General features: G+C 34.1%; 2 protein-coding genes across 2 annotated transcripts in view; one reads left to right on the top strand and one right to left on the bottom strand.

Moving 5' to 3' along the window:
• The window catches only part of LOC114343276 (sphingomyelin phosphodiesterase-like), a 239,938-nt gene that overhangs the window by 135,576 nt on the left and 80,303 nt on the right, over positions 1-24,059 (bottom strand). Inside the window, exons 5-6 of the mRNA XM_050641444.1 lie at positions 20,993-21,123; positions 5,993-6,144 (exon numbers count right to left, since the gene is read on the bottom strand). Of these exons, the coding sequence (XP_050497401.1) occupies positions 5,993-6,144; positions 20,993-21,123 (283 nt within the window). The remainder of the gene's footprint in view (positions 1-5,992; positions 6,145-20,992; positions 21,124-24,059) is intronic.
• Positions 1,150-5,413, top strand: LOC126878617 (piggyBac transposable element-derived protein 3-like). Its single transcript, XM_050641445.1, has 3 exons — positions 1,150-1,261; positions 1,452-2,482; positions 4,602-5,413. The coding sequence occupies exons 1-3, from the start codon at positions 1,224-1,226 to the stop codon at positions 4,787-4,789; spliced, it is 1,257 nt and encodes a 418-aa protein (XP_050497402.1). The 5' UTR covers positions 1,150-1,223; the 3' UTR covers positions 4,790-5,413.

Here is a 24,059-nt window from a genome sequence, read left to right as displayed (position 1 = left end):
AAACAATTACATATTATGAACCACAAATTAATATCTGTGATTATATACGTGGAATATCACATAATTTGTCCTATTAAATGTACCTCTCTTATATACCTACAAATTTTGCATTATTGTGAATAAATATTTGGACATATAATTTTCTTTTTTATTCGAGCAATTTGTATTTCGATCAATTTTTATATCGAGCAATTCATTTTCGAGCAGTTGATTTTGAGTTATTGATCTCTAGCAATGGCGTTCGACCAATTGATCTAGAATTAAAATTATGACACATTATCTAATTATGACACGCTAATATAAATATAAATTTTGAACGCTTATAACGAAATATTGAACGAAAATATATTTGTTTATATAAAAATCGGCGGTTATTCGTGTCAAATTTCAATACAATACGAAACAGAACCTCACCCAAAACTCGAATTCAAAAAATTCGTGTTTTTATCGTAGTCTTAGAAAAACCACCGGTAGAGACGTTTTGTGCTACAATTAACATTAGAATTCGTTTTGGCGTATTAATTAAACGCTTTTCTTTAGTTCAATCGTTTGGGTCAAATCTTTGGACGTTAATTTTACTGCCTTTTCTTCAATGCAAATGACTAAAAATTTGCAGACATATGCATTCGCTGGAACAATACACGAATAGTCAATAATTTTTTATGTTTGTTAATTGTTTAAATATAAAAACGATTTAACCAGAAAATGCTTAAATTCTCTTGTTTTTTACAATGAAGAAACTTGAAACTTTTACAGATTGTAGCTAATTATATGAACTATACATAATTTCACTTTTTACGTTAATTGTTTACGTTATGTTTCATAAATAAACAATAGTTTCAAATTTTTTGCCGATCCCGACTACCTTTCATGTTTGTACATCATATGTTTTATACATATTTTAATAAAATGACGATATATTTTAATGTTTGAAAAGTGTAAGACTAAAAAGGAAAAAATAAAAAAATATGAAAAAAAAATTTTTAGGAAACGCTTTTCTTTAGTTCCGAGTGACTAAAATTAACAATATTAACCCATTCATGCCCGGTGGCAACTACAGTTGCCGCGCCTATGAATGTCTTCCCCGCCCCTCTCCCAATGTGTAATTCGCAAAGTGCACTTAAGTTAGGTGGAGGGGGTTATCGGCTAACAAATTCAGCAAAGCCACAGTTTGTATGTATCATTCAACCAGTTTGTATCGATAGTTTTCTTAGTGGTGTTATATGTGTTTAGTTATATTCATGGCAGCCGACAGTTCAATGTAAGTATACAAATATGTATATATATTTTTTCAAACCAAAGATTTATTTTCTTCAATAGCAAGCTTTTGTCGCAATTTTTAACTATAATTGTTATTCGTGAGGGATTTACTTTTTTCAATATACATATATAAAAGTACATGGCAACTTGAGTTGCCACTGGGAATATGGATTATCGTTTGTTATTTTCAGGTATGTACGAGGAAGAGATGGCAAGGGGTTAATTTTTCACGAACTTCTGGAGGCTCTCGAAGAAGAAAATGAAATGCCTGAATATATATCGATTTTTCCTCCCGAAGAACCTCCAGATGCAGATACAGATAAGGATTCTGATTTCTCGGATGAAGAAGTGGCCGGCGATACCAATCATCTTCCAGGTCGTATCCTGCGCTCTCAAGTAAGTGTGAAGTACAGTCATGAAATTAAAGCTGCAGATGATACTAACAACGTTTCCCAACCAAGTACCTCTCGACAGAATAATATTTCTCAACCATGTAACTCCAAATGCCCGAAATCTGCCAAACGACCACGTCTAAATCCAACTACATGGAAATCAAATATTTTTGAATTTTCTTCGAAGGTTCCTGAACCCGACAACGAATACCGGCCAAATGTAGAGGATCTTTTGAAAGAAACAGTTAAAAGCCCGAATGACGCATTTAGGTGTTACTTTACACAAGATATAATAGAGCACATTGTTCGCGAAACAAACTCTTATGCTGGGCAAAAATTAGTTCATAATCTGAACGCCACTTCGGCAGAAATTTTAACGTTTGTTGCGGTTTTGCTCTTATCGGGATATCATCCACTGCCTTGCAGACGGCTTTACTGGACTGTAGATGAAGACGTTCATACACCAATAGTCTCAAATACAATGAGACGAAATCGTTTTGACGAACTCATGAGTTTCATTCATCTCGCCGATAATCAGTCCAATGACGGTACTGATCGAATGTACAAATTTCGCCCTTTGTTAGATATGCTAAATTCTGCATTCAAGCAAATTACTCCTGGTCCCACTGTTAGCGTCGATGAGAGTATGATTCCGTATTACGGGAGACATGGAAGTAAGCAATTTATAAGGGGTAAACCCACTAGATTTGGGTACAAACTGTGGGTAGCTGCCTATCCTTCGGGTTACATCCATCATGTTGAACCGTATTGTGGCTCTTCCACTCGCCTTCCTCAAACTGGTCTAGGACAAGGTGGTGATGTTGTTATAGGTCTAATTCTTCTTCAGGTGCCATCTCCGCTACGGAGGTTGGCAATCATCATAGCTATTTTAATTTTTGAGGCAGTAGCTCTAAATAGTTGTTTTGAGCTGCATCCAAACCATTCTCTCAGGTTCTTCAGCCATGAAATTCGTCTTCTGCCGATGCTTCTTCTGCCATCTATCTTTCCCTGCATTATGAGTCGCAGGATGCCATACTTCTCGCCCCGCATCACATGTCCGAGGTACTGTAGTTTTCTTTCTTTAATTGTCAGTTCAACTTCCTTCTCTTTACCTATTCTTCTCAGTACTTCATTGTTCGTAACTCTATCTACCCAGGAAACCCTCATAATTCTTCTATACGTCCACATTTCAAAGGCGTTAAGTCGTCTCATTGTCTCTACATTTAACGTCCATGATTCCAGTCCATAGTATAGTACACTATATACGTAGCATTTTGTTAGGCGTACTTTAAGAGCTAATGTTAAATCTTTACTACATAGGACCTTTTTCATTTTCATAAAATTAGAACGTGCTTTCTCGATTCTGACTTTGATTTCTGCAGTGTAGTCATTATTTTCGGTTATAAGTGTCCCTAGGTAAGTGTACTTTTTTACTCTTTCGATCTGCTGGCCCTCTACTATCAAGATTTCGTTAGTATTATGGTTGTTTTTACTAATTTTCATAAACTTTGTCTTTTTGATATTGAGAGAGAGTCCGTACTCCCTACTACACCTTACTATTTTACTCATGAGTATTTGCAGGTCTTGTAAATTATCGGCTATTATTACTGTATCATCTGCATATCTGATGTTGTTAACTAAGACTCCATTTACTCTTATGCCGACTGTTTCATCTTCCAGAGTTTCTCGCATTACCTCTTCAGAATAAGCGTTAAATAATAGAGGTGATAGTATGCAGCCTTGCCTGACTCCTCTTTTTATTTCCATTTCTTCAGATGTTTCTGTTTCAATTCTTACTATTGCTCGCTGATTGTAATAGAGATGTGTTATTAGTCTTAAATCTCTTTCATCTAGGTTTTTAGTTTTTAGAATTTCCATGAGTCGGTCATGTTTTATTTTATCAAATGCTTTATTGTAGTCTATAAAACAGACGTAAAGAGAACGGTTAACATCCAAACATCTCTGTGTCAGCACGTTGAAGGAGAATAATGCCTCTCTGGTGCCCATTCCATTGCGGAACCCATATTGAGTGTCACTAATATCCAGCTCCAGTTTAGAGTGTACTCTGGCGTGGATAATTTTCAGCAGAATTTTCAAGGTATGTGACATTAAGCTTATGGTTCGGTAGTCACTGCATTCTTTGGCATTCACTTTTTTTGGCAAACACACAAATGCTGATGTCAACATTTCTCTAGGGATGATTCCCGTAGTATAGATAGCGTTGAACAGTTCTACTATTATGTCCAGGTTTTTCTCGTTGACCAACTTTATCAGCTCGCTAGGTAATTCATCTGGACCAGCAGATTTATTGGTTTTCATAGAGTTTATTGCCTGACTAACCTCTGATTTGGATATCTCTGGGCCTACATCTCCGGTTTGGCTATCTACGGATGTACTAGCTTCTCTCTGGTCATGAAATAGTTCCTCGATGTACTCTTTCCATTGTCGTAGTTTTCGTTCTGTCTCTATTATAGTATTTCCGTTTTTGTCGAGCAATATATTTGAGGTTCTTCTATTTCCTATTCCGGCTAGTTCTTTGACTTTTTTATGTAGGTTGAAGTTGTCATATATGTTTTGAAGTTCTTCTATTTCTTTACATTTTTCAGAGAAGTAGGTTTCTTTAGCCTCCCTAATTTTTCTTCTTATTTGGTTTTGAAGCTGTTTATAGCGAGGCTTATTAATTGTTTTGTTTTTTCTTCTTTCATTCATCAACTCTAGAATTTCCTCCGTCATCCATTCTTCTTTCTTACATTTGGTTGTTGTAAGTACTTTCTTACTTGGATCTAATATAGAGGTTTTGAAGAATTGCCACTGTTGTTCTACGTTGCAATTATTTCTTGGGTTTCTATCTAGATTTGTGTTGATTTCATGTTTCAAATTTTCTTTTGTTTCTTCTGACTTAAGTTTCTGTATGTTAAGTTTATTGTTGTTGCGGCTTTTTTTGCTTAGGTCTAATTGATCACATGCAATTGAAAAAAGGACACAGACTTTATTTTGACAATCTTTTTACGTCGGTTGCATTGTTGCAAGAATTAAGTTCCAGAGAAATTGGAGGCACAGGAACATTGCGTAAAAATCGCTGTAATGCCTCAATGAAACTGCCAGAAAAAAGTGCGTGGAAAAAAAAAGAAAGGTGACGTGCCTACTTCATCGTCTGGAGATCTTTTGCTCGTTCGCTGGAATGATAATAACGTTGTCACAATGCTTACCAATTGTGACAAAGTATATCCTATGAAAAAAGCAAGCAGATATTCTCGTGCAGAAAAAAAAAGATTACAATCGATATTCCAGGTCCCGTTGAACAGTACAACAGCAACATGGGAGGCGTTGATATAATGGATCAATTCGTGGCTTCTTACCGTTGCCGAATTAGATCAAAAAAATGGTGGTGGCCTTTTTTTTCATGGGCTGTAGATGCCGCATGTGTACAAGGTTGGCTCTTATATCGTCGACTTGGTTATGATATACCATTGTTGAACTTTAGGCGCCAATGCACAGTTTATCTTTTGAAATCGTTTGGAACCCTTCCAAAAATACCTGGTGTCAGAACGTCTTTGAATTTTTCACCTGTACTTCAAGAACTCCGAAAAGACCACACTGATCATATTATTCAGAAAGGTGCGTCCAAGTATCGCCGTTGTAAGGTCTGTGGCAATCGGACATCCTATCTTTGTATTAAATGTGACATTGCATTACACCTTGACAACTGTTTTAAAGTGTTTCACACATAGAATTTTTGTTGTTAGATGTTATTAACTGAATTTAATAAATATATACTAATTTTTTCGTTTATTTTTATATTTACACCGCTTAATCCCAGTGGCAACTAGAGTTGCCGGGCTGCCATTTTGGCAGTTAGATGCTGATAAGGTTTCAATTACCATTTTTACATTTAAGGTACCATAGAAGTTCCGTGACTAAAATATTACACAAAAAAAATCACTAGGGAATTCTGGGCATGAATGGGTTAAAAAATCAACTAAAAAGCAAAAAATAAAAAAAAAATTGAAAAAATCCAACACATTCGTCAAAGAAAAGCGTGGGGCGAAAACCGTTTATTCGGTGAAGACGCGCCACGCTTTTCTTTGACGAATGTGTTGGATTTTTTCATTTTTTTTTTATTTTTTGCTTTTTAGTTGATTTTTTAATATTTTTAATTTTAGTCACTCGGAACTAAAGAAAAGCGTTTCCTAAAAATTTTTTTTTCATATTTTTTTATTTCAAAAATATTTCAAGGATGAGCAATGCTTAATATTAAATTTTTCTATATAGATAATATTATACATACATAGATAAAATTTAATTATCTATATTTACAAAATTATAAAGTACCTACTTACCTTCCAGCCGGAACTAAAGGTTCGGTACTAGAGGGGGTACTGTAATTTCTGCAGCACAACGGTTCGTCACAGTTTGCGGGTGACCCTGCTAAATAGTCTAGATCTAAGTGGGTATCAGATATATGTAGTACTTTTAAAACCGGTATTTCCACCTACAACAAAAAAAACTCATTTAAGTGCGTTTATGTCCACGAATGCTTTGGACCATTTTTAGGCGATATATTGCTTGTTTATAACTGTAACTATTATTATAGTACTATTTAACATATACTCTGAAGTCTGAAATCAACTTTAGAAAATCGCTGGATGAATCAGCAGATGATATTACAATATACATTTCACACAATAGCAGGGGCGTAACAGAGGCCTCCGCAGCATTAAGCTTGCGGGGGGCCCCAATCGATCAGGGGCCCCATTTTGTCGTCTGATATTATGTAAAAATCTGTTATATATTATTTTACGTGTGTATATATCCTTTCCGGTCTCTCGAACTTTTATGGTGACGAAAAACTATAATGCTTTGTACGTGACTATTGAAAGATTTGAGAATTGCAATTTGCCGAATTTTAGAACAATATTTCTAAATCTAGAAATGGGTTTCCTCTTTAATCTCTACCCACGTTTAGTATTTCGATACATACAATTATTCAGAGGCGTATCAGAGGCCCCCGCAGCATGAAACTTACGGGGGGCCCCAATATGTCAGGGGCCCCATCTTTCGTCTAATATATTTAAAAATGTGTTGTTATATTATCCGCATACATACGTTTTTTAAGCAGTGCAGTATTGAAAATGAAGTTGCCCATCCGAATTAATAAAATTGTAGAACTCGCTGATAGTAGTGCACGAAGAAAGTTGTTCTTCTCATAGAATAATACTATGTACTAATGTAATTATTTAGTAATTTTTGTTGTATTTTATTCTATACCAATAAAGATGAAAAATGTAAATCGTCATAAACAATGCATGAATACACCAATAGTTCAGTAAATCACAGTTTTGGAGTGAAATTATCAGCGTCACGACGGATGTATTTGTTTGACAATTTGGATTTAGGTTCTAGTTACACTCCACTTCAAAGTTAGTCTTATGTCGTTGGTTGCTTTTACTACTTCGACGGTGACAGCACTTCTTGGGGCCAAAAATATACGTTTAAAATAAGTCCGGAAATGCATAAATTGACTAATTATAATCAACTTTTGTTCTTACTTACTTAGTCCTAAGCCTTACCTTTAGGTGTAAGGCTACTACTTTTGTTCTATCGAGTTTCATTATCTATGTTAATACTTTTCAAGTCATTTACGAGTGAAAATGTTTATTTGTCAACAAAAAAAATCACGTTTTCAGACGGGTTTTTCGCAAATAACTCAAAAATAAGTATTTAATCGAATTAAATATTAGATATCGAAAAATATTTGTACCAAAAGTGTAGCATTTAAGATACAAAAAAAATGGTGTACTTATTTATGAAGTCCATCGACACAGTAAAAGCACAGTTGAAGCTCATGAAAAATTATTCTTATTCGTCCAATTCCAAATCGAATATTTCAACGTGAAATAACCAAAAAATGAAGCACTTTTCGGGAAAAACTCATTAAAACTTTTTTAAATGTTACAAAAAAAGCTTTATTATTATTTTTTATAAAGTTTCTAGCACCAAAACTATACGAGTTATGCTCAAAATAAAGTTAGTCCCTTTTTTTTATATGATCTGTACGTTTGACCGTTTCAAAGTTCTTATTTTTGAAAAAAAAAAAATGATTTTATAGTAAAAAAAGTTTTTTTATTTTGGAAAAATGCCTTTTTTCAGAATGAATTAAAAAGAATTAGTGATACGAAAAATCTCAAAGAGTAAAGAAATGTAGGTTTTGCTTTTATAAATATGTTGGCTTTATTCTTTAAGACAAAAATTGGTTAATATATGGCTGTTTAAAATTTGCATATACTCGTGATTAGTGACTCATTCAAGCCCTTTCAACTAGATCCCTTTCAAAAATAAACACTTTGAACCTGTGAAACTTACAGATCATATAAAAAAAGTTAAGTAATTTGTAAAGCGATAATGATTAGATTCATTTGGGGTGCTAGATAGGGGGAGATTTTCACAATTCCTTTACCAAAAAATGGGATTAACAGTGTTTTGAGGGAAACTGGCTTAGGTTTGATGCTAGAAACTTTTGTAAAAAATAAAAATAAAGTTTTTTTTAAACACTTTAAAAAAGTTCTGAGTTTTCCACGAAAAGTATTTCATTTTTTTGTTATTTCATGTTAAAATATTCGATTTGGAATTTGACGTATAAAAAAAACTTTTCATTAGCTACAACTTTTCTTTTACTGGGTCGATAAACTTAATTTTTGTTTCATTCTTTTATAAGCTACATTTTTGCTAACAATATTCTTTTCGATCAAATACTTACTCGAAATTACAAATTTGCGAAAAATCGTCTAGAAACGTGTTTTGTTTGTTGAACAATAAACTTTTTACTCATAAATAACTCGAAAAGTCTTGAGTTGACCACTTCGGTGGTGACACTGAAAAATTACACGGTATTGCTATATTTTACGTTCATTTACTGGGCTGTAACGACATATTATACGTAGTTATTTGTAACACATGTCGCATTTAGTAATTTTTTAAAGGGGCCCCATTTCCAATTCTGCAGGGGGGCCCCGACGGAGTTTGTTACGTCTCTGCACAATAGTAATACATTTCTTTAAAAAAATGGCTTCTCCACGTACACGATCGAGGAAAAGAAGAAAAACCAATTTAAGAAACTGTCTTTCCCTATATAAAGGGTACCACAGATAAAATCAGCAGATTTATAAGGAAAAACAAAATAGAGACCCTACTTTACACCGACAGGAAAATCTCAAGCATATTATCATCCGCAAAAACAAAAATCCCTTGTCCCAAAAGGTATACAAAATCAAAATCCCTTGTAAGGACTGCGAAAAATCGCAGGTATATCGGACAGACCAATCGAAGAATACAGCTTAGACGTGACGAACATCTAGGGTTCGACAAGACTAGAATTCTTGTCTTGACAACAACTTCTTGTCTTGTCTTGAAAAAAAATCAAGAAATTTAAAAAAAATCTTGTCTTGACATTTTATATCTTGTCTTGACTCAAGAAATTTCAAGATTTTGAAATTTCTTGATTACCCGGTCCGGTGATTTCCCGGCGACCTTTTTATTGCGTTGCGTGCTAACACGGCCACTGGGGGGAGTCCCGATCGCAAATCTAAATACATGCAAAATATTAGATAAAGAATGGGTTCTGATCAGTAAATTTTGTCAGTATCTGAGAAGCTTTAAAACACTTTCTTCAATACTCCAAGGCTCGAAGGGGAAAATATTGCACACTCCCATTGGTGGTAATTGGAGTAAACTTTCTTTTAGACAAACTGGAAATATTGGGCCCATTTATTTGATAATTAAATTGATAGAGACACTACCGACGAGTAATAATTTACTTCATTCAAGCTGCGAGAGATAAAATACTAAAACATTGTAACAAAACTAATTGGATATATGGGATAGTTCTTATTTTGGATCCTCGGCATAAAGTAGAGGCATTTTCCTCTTCATCTTGGAAAAAGCTTCTACAATCAGAGGCAGTACAAAAATTTGAAGAAATATTTAACGCTTACTATTTTAATAAATCCCAGAATGATCTACAGAATCCACTACCAGAGCCAGCACTTAGTCTGAAAAAAGAAGATAACGAATTTGATTTAGATATTACTTATTATTTAAGAACGCAAACAATGATACCTTATAAATAAGCCTAGGTCAGAATATACTGGTCTGAGAATATACTTGATTGGTGGAGAAGACACGAAAATATCTACCCGTCATTATCGAAAATGGCCAAGGATTTTCTCGGAACCCCAGCAACATATTATGTACCTGCGGATCGCATGTAAATGATTTTAGCAAAAAAAGTGTTTATTAAATTAAAATATGTTATGTTAAAATAATCTTATTTTTTTCACAAAGAAATACGTTTGAGATTTTTCATTATTAGTCAAGATATTTCAAGATTTCTTGTTTTCTTGACAAGAAATCTTGGTATTGATATACAATTTCTTGTCTTGTCTTGAAATCTAAAATTATTTCCTGTCTTGAAATTTTCAAGAAGTTGGCGACCCCTACGAGCATCGTAATGCCATTGAAAGAAAAGAGAAGACGTCATTCTTAGCACAACATGTCATAATTACAGGACATAGAATAGAATAGAATATAATTTATTTGGTCAATAGGTATACAAAATTTGTTTTTGACAGGTCAAAAGAATAGTGATACAATTTTATAATTATTTATAATAGATATAACATTTTAGTAAAATTTAAATTTAAATATTATAACAAATTGATATTTAAAACTAACAATTTAAGAAATGACAAACAAAGATAAAACGTAAAAAATTTGAAATAACCCAAAAACATGAAATATTGTCATAATCTGCAAAAACTCTTATCAAACTAGCACTATTGTATAAAAGCTGTACTTAGGTACTCTGTCTTTAAAAATAAAAATAATGTTTTAAAAATTGTGATTTTATTTTAACCTTAAACGATTGTAAGTGAAGACTTTTTACTTCATCTGGCAAAAAGTTCTATAAACCAACATCAGTCGAATTTTTTATACTTTTGTCAACCTAAAACGTTGTGTTTTAATAGTATCTCTAGATCTTATATTATGATCATGGAAGTTGGAGTTTATGTTAAGGTACGTATAGATATGTGCACCGAACCCTTCGCGCCGTGTGTGCGGTACGCGTTCGTGGCGGGTTCGTTAGATTAGTACGCGTTAGTACGTGTTTTCAAGTGGCACACAAGCGGTGCGCATACGATCCAACTTCTGTCGGCGCCAAGATCGCACGGCGTACACACGGCGCGCATATCTATACACTATACATACCTTTAAAGGCGGCGCCAGATATGCGGTATTTGGCAATTACTGAACAAGTGCTTGCTAAATATCAAATATTTGAGTGCTCATGAAAGTGTTCGTTAAACGGCAAGCACCTTGCACCACATATTCGACATTTGTTCGAGATTCACCACGGCGAATATTTGTTTACTTTGAAGTGTTGAAAAGACCGACAACGTACGGTAACACGACAAATATTCGACAAGCACTAAAATTGGTAAATGCCAAATAGCAAGCAACCCCTCCACACTAATAGGCAAATAGCGAGCACTTGTTCAGTATTTGCCAAATACCGCATGTCTGGCGCCGCCTTAAGCTTACTTTTGTTGGAATAAATTTCAATGAGCGTCTCATATACATCGGGTGAAGGTAGTGGCATAATACCTAACTCCTGAAATAAAGATTTACAGTGTTCCCTATACTCTTCTTCTGCAAGTATCCTCACTAGTCTCTTTTGTAGTTTAAAAATTCTGCCTGTCTCGTAACACTTTTTCGATAAGCCAGTTCTTATCGAGATAATTGACCTTTTATAAAATCCAATACGGATTTGTAAATGGTTAAGTAAGATTATAAGTGAATAAGATTATACAGATTATACAAAGATAAATGGAGAATGATTAAATGTAGACTAGAAATATGGTTAGAAAAAATTCTAAAAATTCTAAAACCTGCAACACAATTTGGCTTTAGAAAATCATGTTCTACGATGAACAATTTAATGCACTTAATACTGGATATATATAAGTCATTTTCCGCCAACAAGGCGGTATTTGCTACATTCATAGACATAGAAAATTCATATGACAATCTAATAATAAAACACTGAAAACGTTAGTTTTCTATACTTCCACAAAATTTATTACAACTAAGTGACTACAGCTGTTTCGGCAGAGTGCCTTTCTCAAGTGATATAGTTTACAATGTGTTTGCCTTTTTAAGTCTTTAACTGAAGAGGTTGAGGAGTGGGGAGCTGTTTGTCTCGAGTTGGTCATTCAGAATTATATCCGTATTTTTCAATTTATTAATTTCCATAGATTCTAAAAAAGATAGCTTAAGGCCTTTATTTTGAATATGCAGAATTTTAAACTCTTATTTTTTGACAATGAGAAACTCTATTTTGACAATGTTAACCTACACCTTCTATATCACAAAATGAAGGAAATAGGACTGCCAGAAACACTGTGCTGGAAACTTCATGAACTTTACATCAATAGAACTCTTTATCTTTAAATTAATAACAAACTAATAGGACCCAGTGTTTCAAACATCGGGTTACCTTAGAGGAGCATTTTAAGTCCAATATTATACACTATCTATACAGCACATATAGGTCAAAGCATAATTAATAGCAAACAAGGTAAAATGTTACAATTCGCAGATGATATATGCATATATGTAGATCAACTGGAAATAGAACAAGGCAGTAGAAAAATAAATAAAATATTTAAACGTCTACAAGAAAACCTAGATCAAATAGCATTAAACATATCAACCAAAAAAACACAAGCTTGCATATTCTCCCGAAAACGAAACATTCCAGAAATAGTGGAGTTGCAAAATGCCTCGTTTAAAGTTCAACCTAAACTTAAATATTTGGGTATTATACTTGATAGGAAAATGATTTGGAAAGATCATAATATTGAGTACATCGTAGCAAGAGCTGATAAAGGTTACAATGCGTTACGAGCAGTAAGTTATACAAATTGGGGAGCAGATACCAACATAGCATTACTAATTTATAGATCGTATATAACATATAAGATCAATATTAGATTACGGATGTTATTTTTACAATCAAGCCGCCAAAACTCATCTTAAAAAAATAGACATAATTTCAAGTAAGTTCCTCAGGTTATGTATAGGAGCTTTGTTGAGTACTAAAATATCAAACCTAAACCTAGAATGTAATGAACCACCACCATGGTTAAGAAGGAAAAGTATGTGTGAAAAATTTATAACTAAAATGATTGCTAAAGAGAGCATAATATGTAACAATTGCCACAAACTTTGTATAAATGACCACTGAATACTGGAGGAGAAAGCCAACATTACTACTTGCTGAAAGTTACAATAGATTAAGACAATTTAAAAATAAACTACACACATCAACGCTGCCACCCATGTTTCAGATAAATCTAAACAATATACCAAACATGTAACCAACTTACATGAGAGATTATTCGAAATTTCCAGTTTACTTAAGGAATGCAATGTTTAATTTGGATATAGAATCTTTATTTCCGGAACATTACCAAATTTATACCGATGCCTCAAAAATGAATTCGAGGGTGATCGCTGCTGTGTGGGACCACACAAGGTATAAAGAGAGTATATGACTTAATTAAAATATGACCACATTTTCAGCTGAACTTATTACAATACTGAGAGCAATGCAGTATATAAGCAGTATAAACAATAACAAAGAGAAATTTCTAATCCTTACAAACAGCAAAACTGCGTTACTTAAACTGGAAAGTTTGAAGGACATATCAAACTACATATAAGTATATTGAAACTATTAAAGCATATATCGCACTTAAGTCTAAGGGCAAACAAATATCATTTTGTTGGACAAAAGCCCACTCTAATCTTAAACACAATGAAATAGTAGAGACTTTAGCCAAGAAGCCTACCGAACAAGAAATTGAAAGTGAATATAAATTAACATTAAATGCTGTTTACGCTAACATTACCGGAGAAATAAAACCAAGACCTGGTAACAATGGTATAACAACTCAACAAAAGGGCTATTCTACAAAAACGTACAATTAAATATTCCAGCTAAATCCTGGTTTAATCACTATCACGAGTATCACGGCGAAAAAATCGTTGTTTGTTACATATATGCAGACTTAGATTTGGACACTGCCTAATTCCAGAACACTTTAAAATAGGTCTTAGTGATAGTAATCTTTGTGAATGTGGTGAGTTAGGATCTGCAGAACACATGATACTAAACTGTAGACTAAGGATAATAGAAATAAATCAATTCATGAATCAAGTATATAGAGAAACCAATATTACAAGACCTTTTAATCTAATAACAATATTATCTAGTTTAGACAAAAGTGTATATGAGATCCTAATTAAATACATATACTTAGTATAAAATTAAAATTGTGAATAAATAATACCTGTGTTTATCCCATTTGTCTACCTTTTTTTCCGTGGTCTAGTCTTGTGTGTGTACATTGCTCTGAAAGACCCCTGAGCAGAGAAGTACTCCTTGTTGACATTCCTTATATAATAATAAAAAAATAAAACAAAATAAAAATAAAAAATAAAAAAAATGAAAAAATAATAAAAAATCATACGACAAAGAATAATGTTGAATAATACTAGAATATATTATATGATATATACACACCCAAACTTATATGGAATCGTCTGATATTATTTCTTACTATTTCGTGCGAATTTAAAAAAACAAACACACGAAGTCAAACAATTTTTATTTTAAAGCAATTTAATAACAAATACATAACAATTAAATAAAACAATAAAGTATTTAACAAACAAATTGAAAGTAGTTGTTTTAAAGTTTTCTACACCAACGAGCACTTCTTTTCAAGACGATCCAATTGCAACAGTTTCAGATGTTTTAGAAGGTAGGTTTATTTGACTGTTTTAGTTACTTTTTTAATAAAATAAAATTTGCAGCAGGATCTTCATCACGTCGAGAAGATTCATCCACAGCAAATTCAGATCCACTTTGTGATATCGAGTTACATCCTGAAAAGAGTTCTCCTAAACGTCAAATTCTAGTCGAAAGTGGTGTTAATCGAGTTGATTTACCAGATCCAAAATTCTGGCCAAGAAATTGTGTAGATGAAGTGCTGAAAGAATTCAAAACACAGGATCTTAATTCTTTAGACTTTGAATCTTCAAAAAGAAGAATAGGAAAACAAAACAGGTACTGCACTAAATCACTATTCTATAAATTTTAAAGAATGGTGAAAAAATCCGGCGTGACTGGTTAGTTTATTCCAAAAGCACAGGCTCTTTATTTTGCTTATATTGTCGACTCTTTTCAAGCGAAAACTACACTTTTTCCTCTTTTACTGGATTTGACAACTGGAAAAAGACTAAAGAAAAATGTGACAGTCATGAAAGGTCAGTCGTTGATTTAGAACATCTTAAAAATTTTATTTCAAGAAATTCACAGAGTATGAGAAAGATCGATGATTCTCTGCGGCAACAGATTGAACATGAGACCACATATTGGCGAAACATATTACAAAGTAAAGACAAACAGTCGTTAGTGTCATAAAATTCTTAGCTAGTAGGAGACTACCTTTTAGAGGAACCAACGAAAAATTTATTTCTACTAGCAATGGCAACTACCTTGGATTACTAGAGTTGTTGGCGGAATATGATCCTGTTTTAAAAGAACATATTGAAAAATATGCTTCAAATGGCTGTGGTTCAGTATCTTATTTTTCAAAAACGATTTGTTTTGAATTTTTACAAGTGCTTTCGGACCACATATTAGAAGAAATTGTAAAACAAATTCATTGTGGCAAATATTATTCAATCAATGTTGACTCTACGCCTGATATAACAAGTACATATATCAACTGACATTCATTATTAGATATTGCTCGGACACCGGAACACCTGTCGAGAGGTTCATACAGTTTTTAGACAACACTGGCTACAAAGCCGAAGATATGGAAGCCAGCATTGTAAAAATTTTGTCCAACCTGAATATAAATGTCGATGACTGCAGGGGACAATCGTATGACAATGCGAATAACATGTCTGTCTGGCGTTTAGACGCGGCGCAAATTGAACCTAAGCGAGTCACAACCTGCGCCGGCGGGACGGGTGACCCGTGCATTTATTTTTCTAGCGTGCTGCATATTGAACACAACCCAACCCAACCGTTGGCCATCGACGTGGCGAATAGAGACGGGCAAAATCAGTGCGGACATGTAACGGTTACTTTTGATACCGGTTCTAAGTGGTACTGATTATAAAATACTGATGTAGTATCTGTTCCTTCTACTGAATTGAGTAGGCAACCTGAAATCCGTAGTTTCGTACTTGTAACTAGTAACGTTTTAAAAATATCTTACACGTCCCTAGTAGTCGTAGGGGTATGACTTTCGAAAACATCTATTTTGATCATAAGGGGGTGCATAAAAAGATATCTTACACTGAGTATTTTATTTCTACATACCTTCATAATAACAAGCATAAGTTAAACACTGCATTGATTGTGGTTCCAAAAACGGTTCGCATGTTGTAAATAAGATTTTTGCTTATTACAGAAGGAAAAATGAAATAATACCCATGAACGAACATATAAAACACGCTGTATTTTCCTGTCACCGTGTCACACAAAAAATTGGCCAGCGCAAATACATGTAATAATTATTGTTACATGTACTTGCACTGGACAATTTTCTTTGTGACACGGTGACAGGAAAATACAGCTTGTTTTATATGTTCGTTCATGGGTATTCTTTCATTTTTCCGACTGTATGCATTTTGCTAAAATATTAAATAACACAAAAAATACAATTCACAACCATCATTTAATTTTTAACGATAAACAAAAGTCTAATATGATGACAAGTTTGAAATTGATCCACTTTGTCGATAACAGTGTCATTAACAGATATTTTTAAATACCATGAATCATTTTCCAATGATTGTGTGGATTTAAGAAATACATACTAAACAATTTTTTTACCTGTATAAAGGAGATAATAGTTATGACACATTATGGTACTCCATATTTTTCAAATAATATGCTCTTGTAAACGCATAACTTTGATTTATTGGCTAAACCTACATTAGATACGTCACAAGAAATTAAAAATAATTAACATGTAATAAATTCACTGTTTTAATCAGATATATTATATTCCCTACTATTGCAATAAAATATTAAAACGAATAAAGGAAAATTGTTGAGTAGTGCTGATTGATACAACAGAGCAATAAAATGTTATTCATAAAGATAGTGTAAAATATATCGCCGTTTATCATAAATACCATCCGTACTCATTTCAGATACTTCCATCTCGCAAACAAAAACACGTAAAAATAAACATCTAACGGTGAGTCACGCGTCCCAAGGTCCAAGAAAACTGTACGTCGATGACAAACGTTCGCATGCTAGACCTGGCACTGTATATTCACTAATATTAGGATGCGCAGAACTCTCTACGCAACTTGCCGCGCCGGTGCCAGGTTGTGTCTCGCTTAGGATCAATTTGCGCCGGGGCTTATAGCGGTCTCCAAGCCGAATAAAATCTAGGAATACTTTGGCAAAATATGTACTATGTGCAGCCCATTCCGTAAATTTGATTGTGCAACATGCAGCAGAATGCACTATGGAAAGTACTTCTCTTTTTAGTTGCTGAAGAAATTTTAATAAGAAATAAATAATTATGTTAATTTACTTTATATAAGTTGTGAGTTTGTGTCTTTGTGGCTTTTTTGTATATTTGTAATAAATTACCTAATAATATTAAAATAGTTTTAATGAATTGTTAACCTAAGACGCATCTATACCTACTGGAGAGTGGCAGTATAGTATGACGTAGCCCCCGGCGGTCCATGAACTAAATTCGGCACTGGTTGCTGCATCCTTTAAGAGCAGTTTGTACTAGCCTTGCGGTGTTTTGTGGATTATCCCGGCAAGCTCTAATTTTTATTTTAAGCGTATCCCACAAATACTCTATAGGATTAAGCTCGGGTGAGCAAGCAGGCCACTCCAAACAAGGGAGCCACTCCACTCTTCTGCTTCAATGATGTCTGTAGCCACTCTAATGGTATGTAGAGGTCCATTATCATGCAATAAAATTAAATTTTCTCCTGTTGCACCTCTCCAGAACCTGACTACAGGTTATCAGCATACCTATGAGCAGTTAAAGTTGATTAGATGAAAATTAAAGAAAGGAGTTTTTTACGGATCACAATTCCTCTACAGAACATTACACTTCCTCTTGTATATTTGTGAACAGATATGACAGTTTTCGTTCTTGCTTGTCTTCCTCGACCTCTAAGTACACGATTTCATGGGTCATCTGATTTTACACAAATCCTGGAATAACTCTGGAACCCATAACTGTCTCCTGCTGTATACTTCTTGGTACGAACTCTTCTTCTTATCGTTTCAACTGAAACAGTTACACCTGTAGCTTCCAAAAGCTGCCTTTGGAGCTGCAGGTGAGAAATGGTTGGGTGTCTTCCAGCTGATTGGACAATTAAACGATCTTGGAGAGCCGTTATTACTTTTGGCGGCTTTCCCCCTTGCTTTATTTTTGAGCTTTCCTAGTTCCTGTTATCTAGCATAGGTTTTGGACAGAACGCCCTGTATTACGCCTAGCTCTACAGCTATGTTCCTCTGAGAACATTACTTTCTCTACAAGGCCAATAATCTTTCCTCATTGTAAGTTCTATAACCCCACATCAGGCGTATTTTCGTTTTTGGACGCAAAAGTTAGTTTATTTATTTTCGTTCAATTTGCAACTCAAGCAAATAACCTATACCGTACCGAGCTGTACTATCCGATTGACTTATATATTTGTTTATTTTCAATAAAAACCTTTATTCTTCGCAACAATAACAAGTTTTTTCAAAAGAAATAAATATTACTTTGAAATACAAGGTGATTCCATATAAGTTTGGGTGTGTGTAGATATGTGTACATAGATGTGTGATATTGTATCGTAGTAGATAAAGACTAGAGTATCCATTTATTGTTATGGAATCTAGGTACTCTTCTTCTTCTTATACTTGTTGTAGATCTGTTGATCTGTTAATTCCGACGTTGAAGTATTTCTTGAGAGGTAGACTGCCAGCTATCTCTCCATCTTTTTGGTGGTCTCCCCGGTGGACGCTTGCCTGCTGGTTTTCCTTCTAGAGCAATTCTTGGTAGTCTGTGCTCCTCGATTATTTTTACATGACTGAACTATTCTCTTCGTCTTTGTCTGCCCCATCTGAATACATCTTGCACGCCACATTGTTCCCTGATGATGTTGTTTCGTATTCTATCTCTTCTTGCCTTCCCTGCTATTGCTCTTAGTGTCTTCATTTTGGCTGTTCGTAGCATGCTTTTGGTTTTATTTGTGTCTTCTCTTGATTCAATGCCATAGGTCATAACAGGTCTGATGCAAGTTTTATAAATTCTAACTTTGCTGTCCATTCTCATATATGGGTTGTTCCAGACCACATCTCTCAAAAATCCGGACAAGACAGCGGCCTTGTTAATTTGTCCTCTTACGTCTCTGGCTGGGCCATGATAACTTGATAACTCTACACCTAGATATTTGAACTGGTTTAGCTGTTCTATGGGTTCCCCTCTACCACTAGCTTGCATCTAATTGGGTCTTTCGCAATGGTAATGCATTTTGTTTTCTGCGTGGATATGTTCATGTTGAGTCGTCGACATGCTTCTAGGTATATCTTTATATCTAGGTATATCTTTAAAATACAAAATCTTATTTTAATCACAATAGAAAATAAGTTCGGCCAATGGATTAACCCCTGTTGAGCTGCCACCCCACTTGCAAAAATTAAAAAACAAATAGCGCTGATTTATGAGCTTTCATATTCCGTAAATTAAAAATTTTGAGTTCGTCGCACTGGGCAGGGACTTTACATTCATATTCCGTAAATTAAAAATTTTGAGTTCGTCGCACTGGGCAGGGACTTAGTGTGTGGGGGGGGGGGCTACGATACGATATATTTTAATTTTTCTCTTAAGTTAAATCAATTAAAGGGTTGTTTGGGGGTGAAGGGGATGAGCTCAAAAATTGAAACTATATAACTTCGAGAGCTCATAAATAGCTCGTAATTCTGCCGCAAAGATCGATTCATTATCCCTATTTTTAAGTAGTGTGGGGGGGAGGGGTGTAAAATATTAAATTCCTGCTCAGTGTAACCAGCTCAAAATTTTTTAATTTGCGGAATATGAAAGCTCATAAACGGCTCATAAACCAGCGCTATTTGTTTTTTAATTTTTGCGAGTGGGGGGGGGGGCAGCTCAACACGGGTAATCGATTAAGTCCACAGTCAGGAAATTAGATAACACACACACATATATTTTTATTTATAATTTAAAATTTTCAGGTATATTTTGAAACATATTAAAAAAAGAAGCCACATCTCAATAAAAACTGTTTTAAAAACATTGTGTTTAACTAATGGTACCACAATCATAATGTAATTGGAACGTACTCAAACATTTGTAGGGTTTAAGGGAACAAAACCCCCATAAAAATTGTATGTAAATATATTAAAAAATAAGCTGAGATAAAAACTGGCTTATCGAAAGAACACTAAGAGGCAAAAGAAGTTTTAAAAACAATCTGTTTAACTATTATATTTTTTTTAAGATTCGATATATTGGAAAAAATCGATTTTCATTTTATAACTTCAAAGAACTGTAATTTTTTTATGTGCGCATTTGTACTAAGGTAAGTTAAGTTCAATCGAACTATATTTGGTATCAGAATATGTGGTTCATTTTATGACCTGTATTTTTGTTACACCCTGTATATTAACGGAATAACTCTTCAAATACCTGGCTATTGTGATATCCCGAGAAAAACTTATTTCCTGAACTATAAAATATGGCAAACAGATTAGAGTGGGAATAGTAGGAGACTAAATGAGAAAAAAAGATGAAACACAAAAAGGTAGTCAGTTGATATAAATGGTTGCTAAGATGATAATAAAAGTATAAAAATCTTTAAAAGAACTAGGAAGAATAAGAAAAACGGTTAACTTTATAATAATTCTTATAAATAGAGAAAAATAATTTTATTAAATTAATTTTATTTAATTAATTATAATCCATAGTTAATCGATATTTGTCATAATTGGGTTAAATTTTGTCAACAACGTATATTAGTAAGTCAATGATTAAATACAAAGTATATTAACTGACCATGCAAAATTACAAAATATATATTTATAACAATAACAAATGTACACAAATATAATTGCTGTAATGTTTGGTTCACATTTTATACTTTGACAATATGCGTGACACAAGAAATTACGTGGTACATTAATTTATTTATTATTATAGTTATATACTCACATTGCGACGTTTTGTTTTTGATTCTTCAACATTTAGTTCGTTATTTGGTATATCTATTGACCACTCATGTAGTTCATTGGAAACCGAAGGACAACTTTCGCCAAATACCATCATACATGTTTGGGAAGAATCTGTAAACAACAAAAATTACAATAGCGCATTTAATTAATAATGCATACATTTTTTGGAGTCGTACAACATACAATGCCATATATTTCTGGGAGACAATTGGCTATACTTGACCAGTTAACTCAATTTATCGTCTAAAAGGTTTTTCACTCATTAAAGAGACATATAATATATTTCAACTATCACTTCAATAAATTTCCTAAGTTACGCAACTGCAATATTCTACTTCGTGTAACTTATTCTTTAAGTCCATTAGCGATAATCATACCCCATTTTACTTTGCAGTAGTTCTGAATAGTTCCATTTTGTTTTTCGATTTCGCACTGCTTTAAATTTTCAAATAGGACGTACGTCACCCACGGTCCTCTTTTTCCTTCCACTTTCCCTTGTATAACCAATTGCATCATCTCATATTTTTCATTTATTGGTATGTGACCAAAGTAACTCATTTTTCTTCATCGTACTGTTGAGTATTTATTTTTTTTATTTCCATCCGTCTTAATGTTTTCGTTTGTTACGTGTTGTGTCCATGATATGTTCCACCTTCTTTGATACCACGACATTTCAAAGCTGGCAAGTCTTTTTTCAGTTGCATTCGTAATTATCCAAGCTTCAACTTTATACAGGGTGAGTCATGAGGAACTGTACATACTCCTACCTCGTATAGAGGCTCCTATGGGGAATAACAAATGACCATTAAAAAGTGTCTGCTCCCATTGTTTAATAATATACAGGGCGAGTTTCGCATTTTGACAGAAATTTATATTCGTCATAATTTTTGAACGGTCAGATCGATGTGTCTCTTATTTTGGCAAATCGTTACACTATTACCACCTAATCAACTAATTTATTCAAACTAGAAAAAAATCAGGTCCGGCTTTAAAAAAATTAATTCGTTTGGGTCTTAGAACAAATTTCACCCCGTATATGCTTTTTGAAAACTGTAATATGAATTTTACAAATTAGACAAATAGGCAATTAAAATCGCATATTTATTTTTTTCCGCACACGATTACTTAATTTTTTATAAAAAAATCAAATTTCACAATGAATTAAAAGTTTGGTAAAGTGAACCATAGATTTAAAAAAAAATAACTTTTATTACAAAAATTAATTTTTTTTGCACAGATAAGTAATTTACGTTAGGTACCATCTAATCAACTGATTTATTCAAACTAGAGAAAAATCAGGTCCGGATTTAAAAAATTATTTCGTTTTGGCCTTAGAAAAAATTTCACCCTGTATACGCTTTTTGAAAACTCTAATATGAATTTTACAAATAAGACAAATAGGCAATTAAAATGGCATATTTATTTTTTTCCCCACACGATTACTTAATTTTTTATTATAAAATCAAATTTGTCAAAATCGGAATTTAAAATTCAGAAATTCGCTTCAAAACAACTTTCAAACTCCAGACAACCCAAACTTTGATCGCTTATTTAAACTCCACACAGAATACATAGTAAATGTTACTCTCAACTACCACGTTCCAGTCTATGATCCCATCATGGACCCCCTCACAAACAGGGAAACGGAGAGCTTTTGCCAAATAGGTAAAAACAGCGCTCCCGGACCTGATGGCATCAACCGTAGGTGCCTCAAGAAACTTCCTGAGAGTATCATCCCTCTTCTAACTAAAATATTCAATGCATGTCTCAAAAACAGCCACTTCCCTACTTCTTGGAAAGTGGCCAATACCATCATGCTTTTGAAAAAAGGCAAACCCCCGAACCGACGTGGAATCCTACAGACCAATCTCACTAATAAACACTCTGGGTCAAGTTCTTGAGCTAATCCTAAAAGAAAGGCTCAATAACTTTCTCGAAACACACAACATCATCCCAAAATTTCAATATGGATTCCAGTCTGGTAAATCTACTAAACATGCATTAATAGATTTCACAACTTAAGTTACTCAAACCATCAACGATGGTTCATTCGCCATAGCCACATTCCTGGATGTGCAGAAAGCTTTCGATCAGGTCTGGCACGACGGACTTGTTCGGAAGCCTCTGGACATCGGGCTACCATTACAATTTACCAAAATTGTACACTCATACCTCCACAACCGAACTGTCCGAGTGAAAGTAAGCGATCAAAAGTCTACCCCCTTCACTCCACAAGCTGGAGTTCCCCAGGGTTCAGTCCTAGCACCACTGCTGTACATTATCTACAACAGTGACATCACAAACCAAAATATCCCAGGCACTCGGCTGTTTCTCTATGCACACGACACGGCTCTACTCACGACAACTTCTCGATACAACCCATTACTCATCCACAGAAGAGCCCAGGCTCTGTTGGATGCGGTTGGGGATTGGTGTTGTAAGTGGAGAGTCACGCTGAACGCGAACAAAACAACAACAATTGTGTTTCGCGCCCCTTCTGTGTCAGCTAAAATCATTAGAAATGATGACGACCAATACCCACTGAGATTGATGGGAGAAAGGCTTGTTCTCAGCCCGACTGCGACCTACTTGGGAGTACTGTTTACCAGGACTCTTAACTGGGACGCAGACCTAAAGGCAATTTTAGAACAAGAATCTACAGGTCGAGCAAGTCTCGTAAATTTCACGATTGCGAGCCACGCTTCACGCAACCGTGTTTGCGTACTTGTGTTTCGAGTTGCGTGGTCGTACGGAGTTATATTTACCAATTCGCGCAATCGTACTTGAGACGCTGTGTCAGGTGAGGTGTTTGAAAATTTGTGTAACTTGATTCTTGATTCTGTGGTGTGAAGGTGGTTAAACTTTTGGTTTATTTTTTTTTCGCAGAAAATTTTTAGATGAAGTAATTGTATGATGAAGATAACACAGAAAATACAAGAGGGCAGCATACTTTGCAAAACAACTGTTACAATTTGAAATCAACAAGTTGTTGTCTTGCAGGTAAAAAAAGTGACTTTTAAAAAAAATTATATCTTGGAAACTAAAAA

This window comes from Diabrotica virgifera, chromosome 10, assembly GCF_917563875.1.
Source record: "Diabrotica virgifera virgifera chromosome 10, PGI_DIABVI_V3a".
Taxonomy (NCBI): domain Eukaryota; kingdom Metazoa; phylum Arthropoda; class Insecta; order Coleoptera; family Chrysomelidae; genus Diabrotica; species Diabrotica virgifera.
This window is presented reverse-complemented; position numbering and strand designations above follow the sequence as displayed.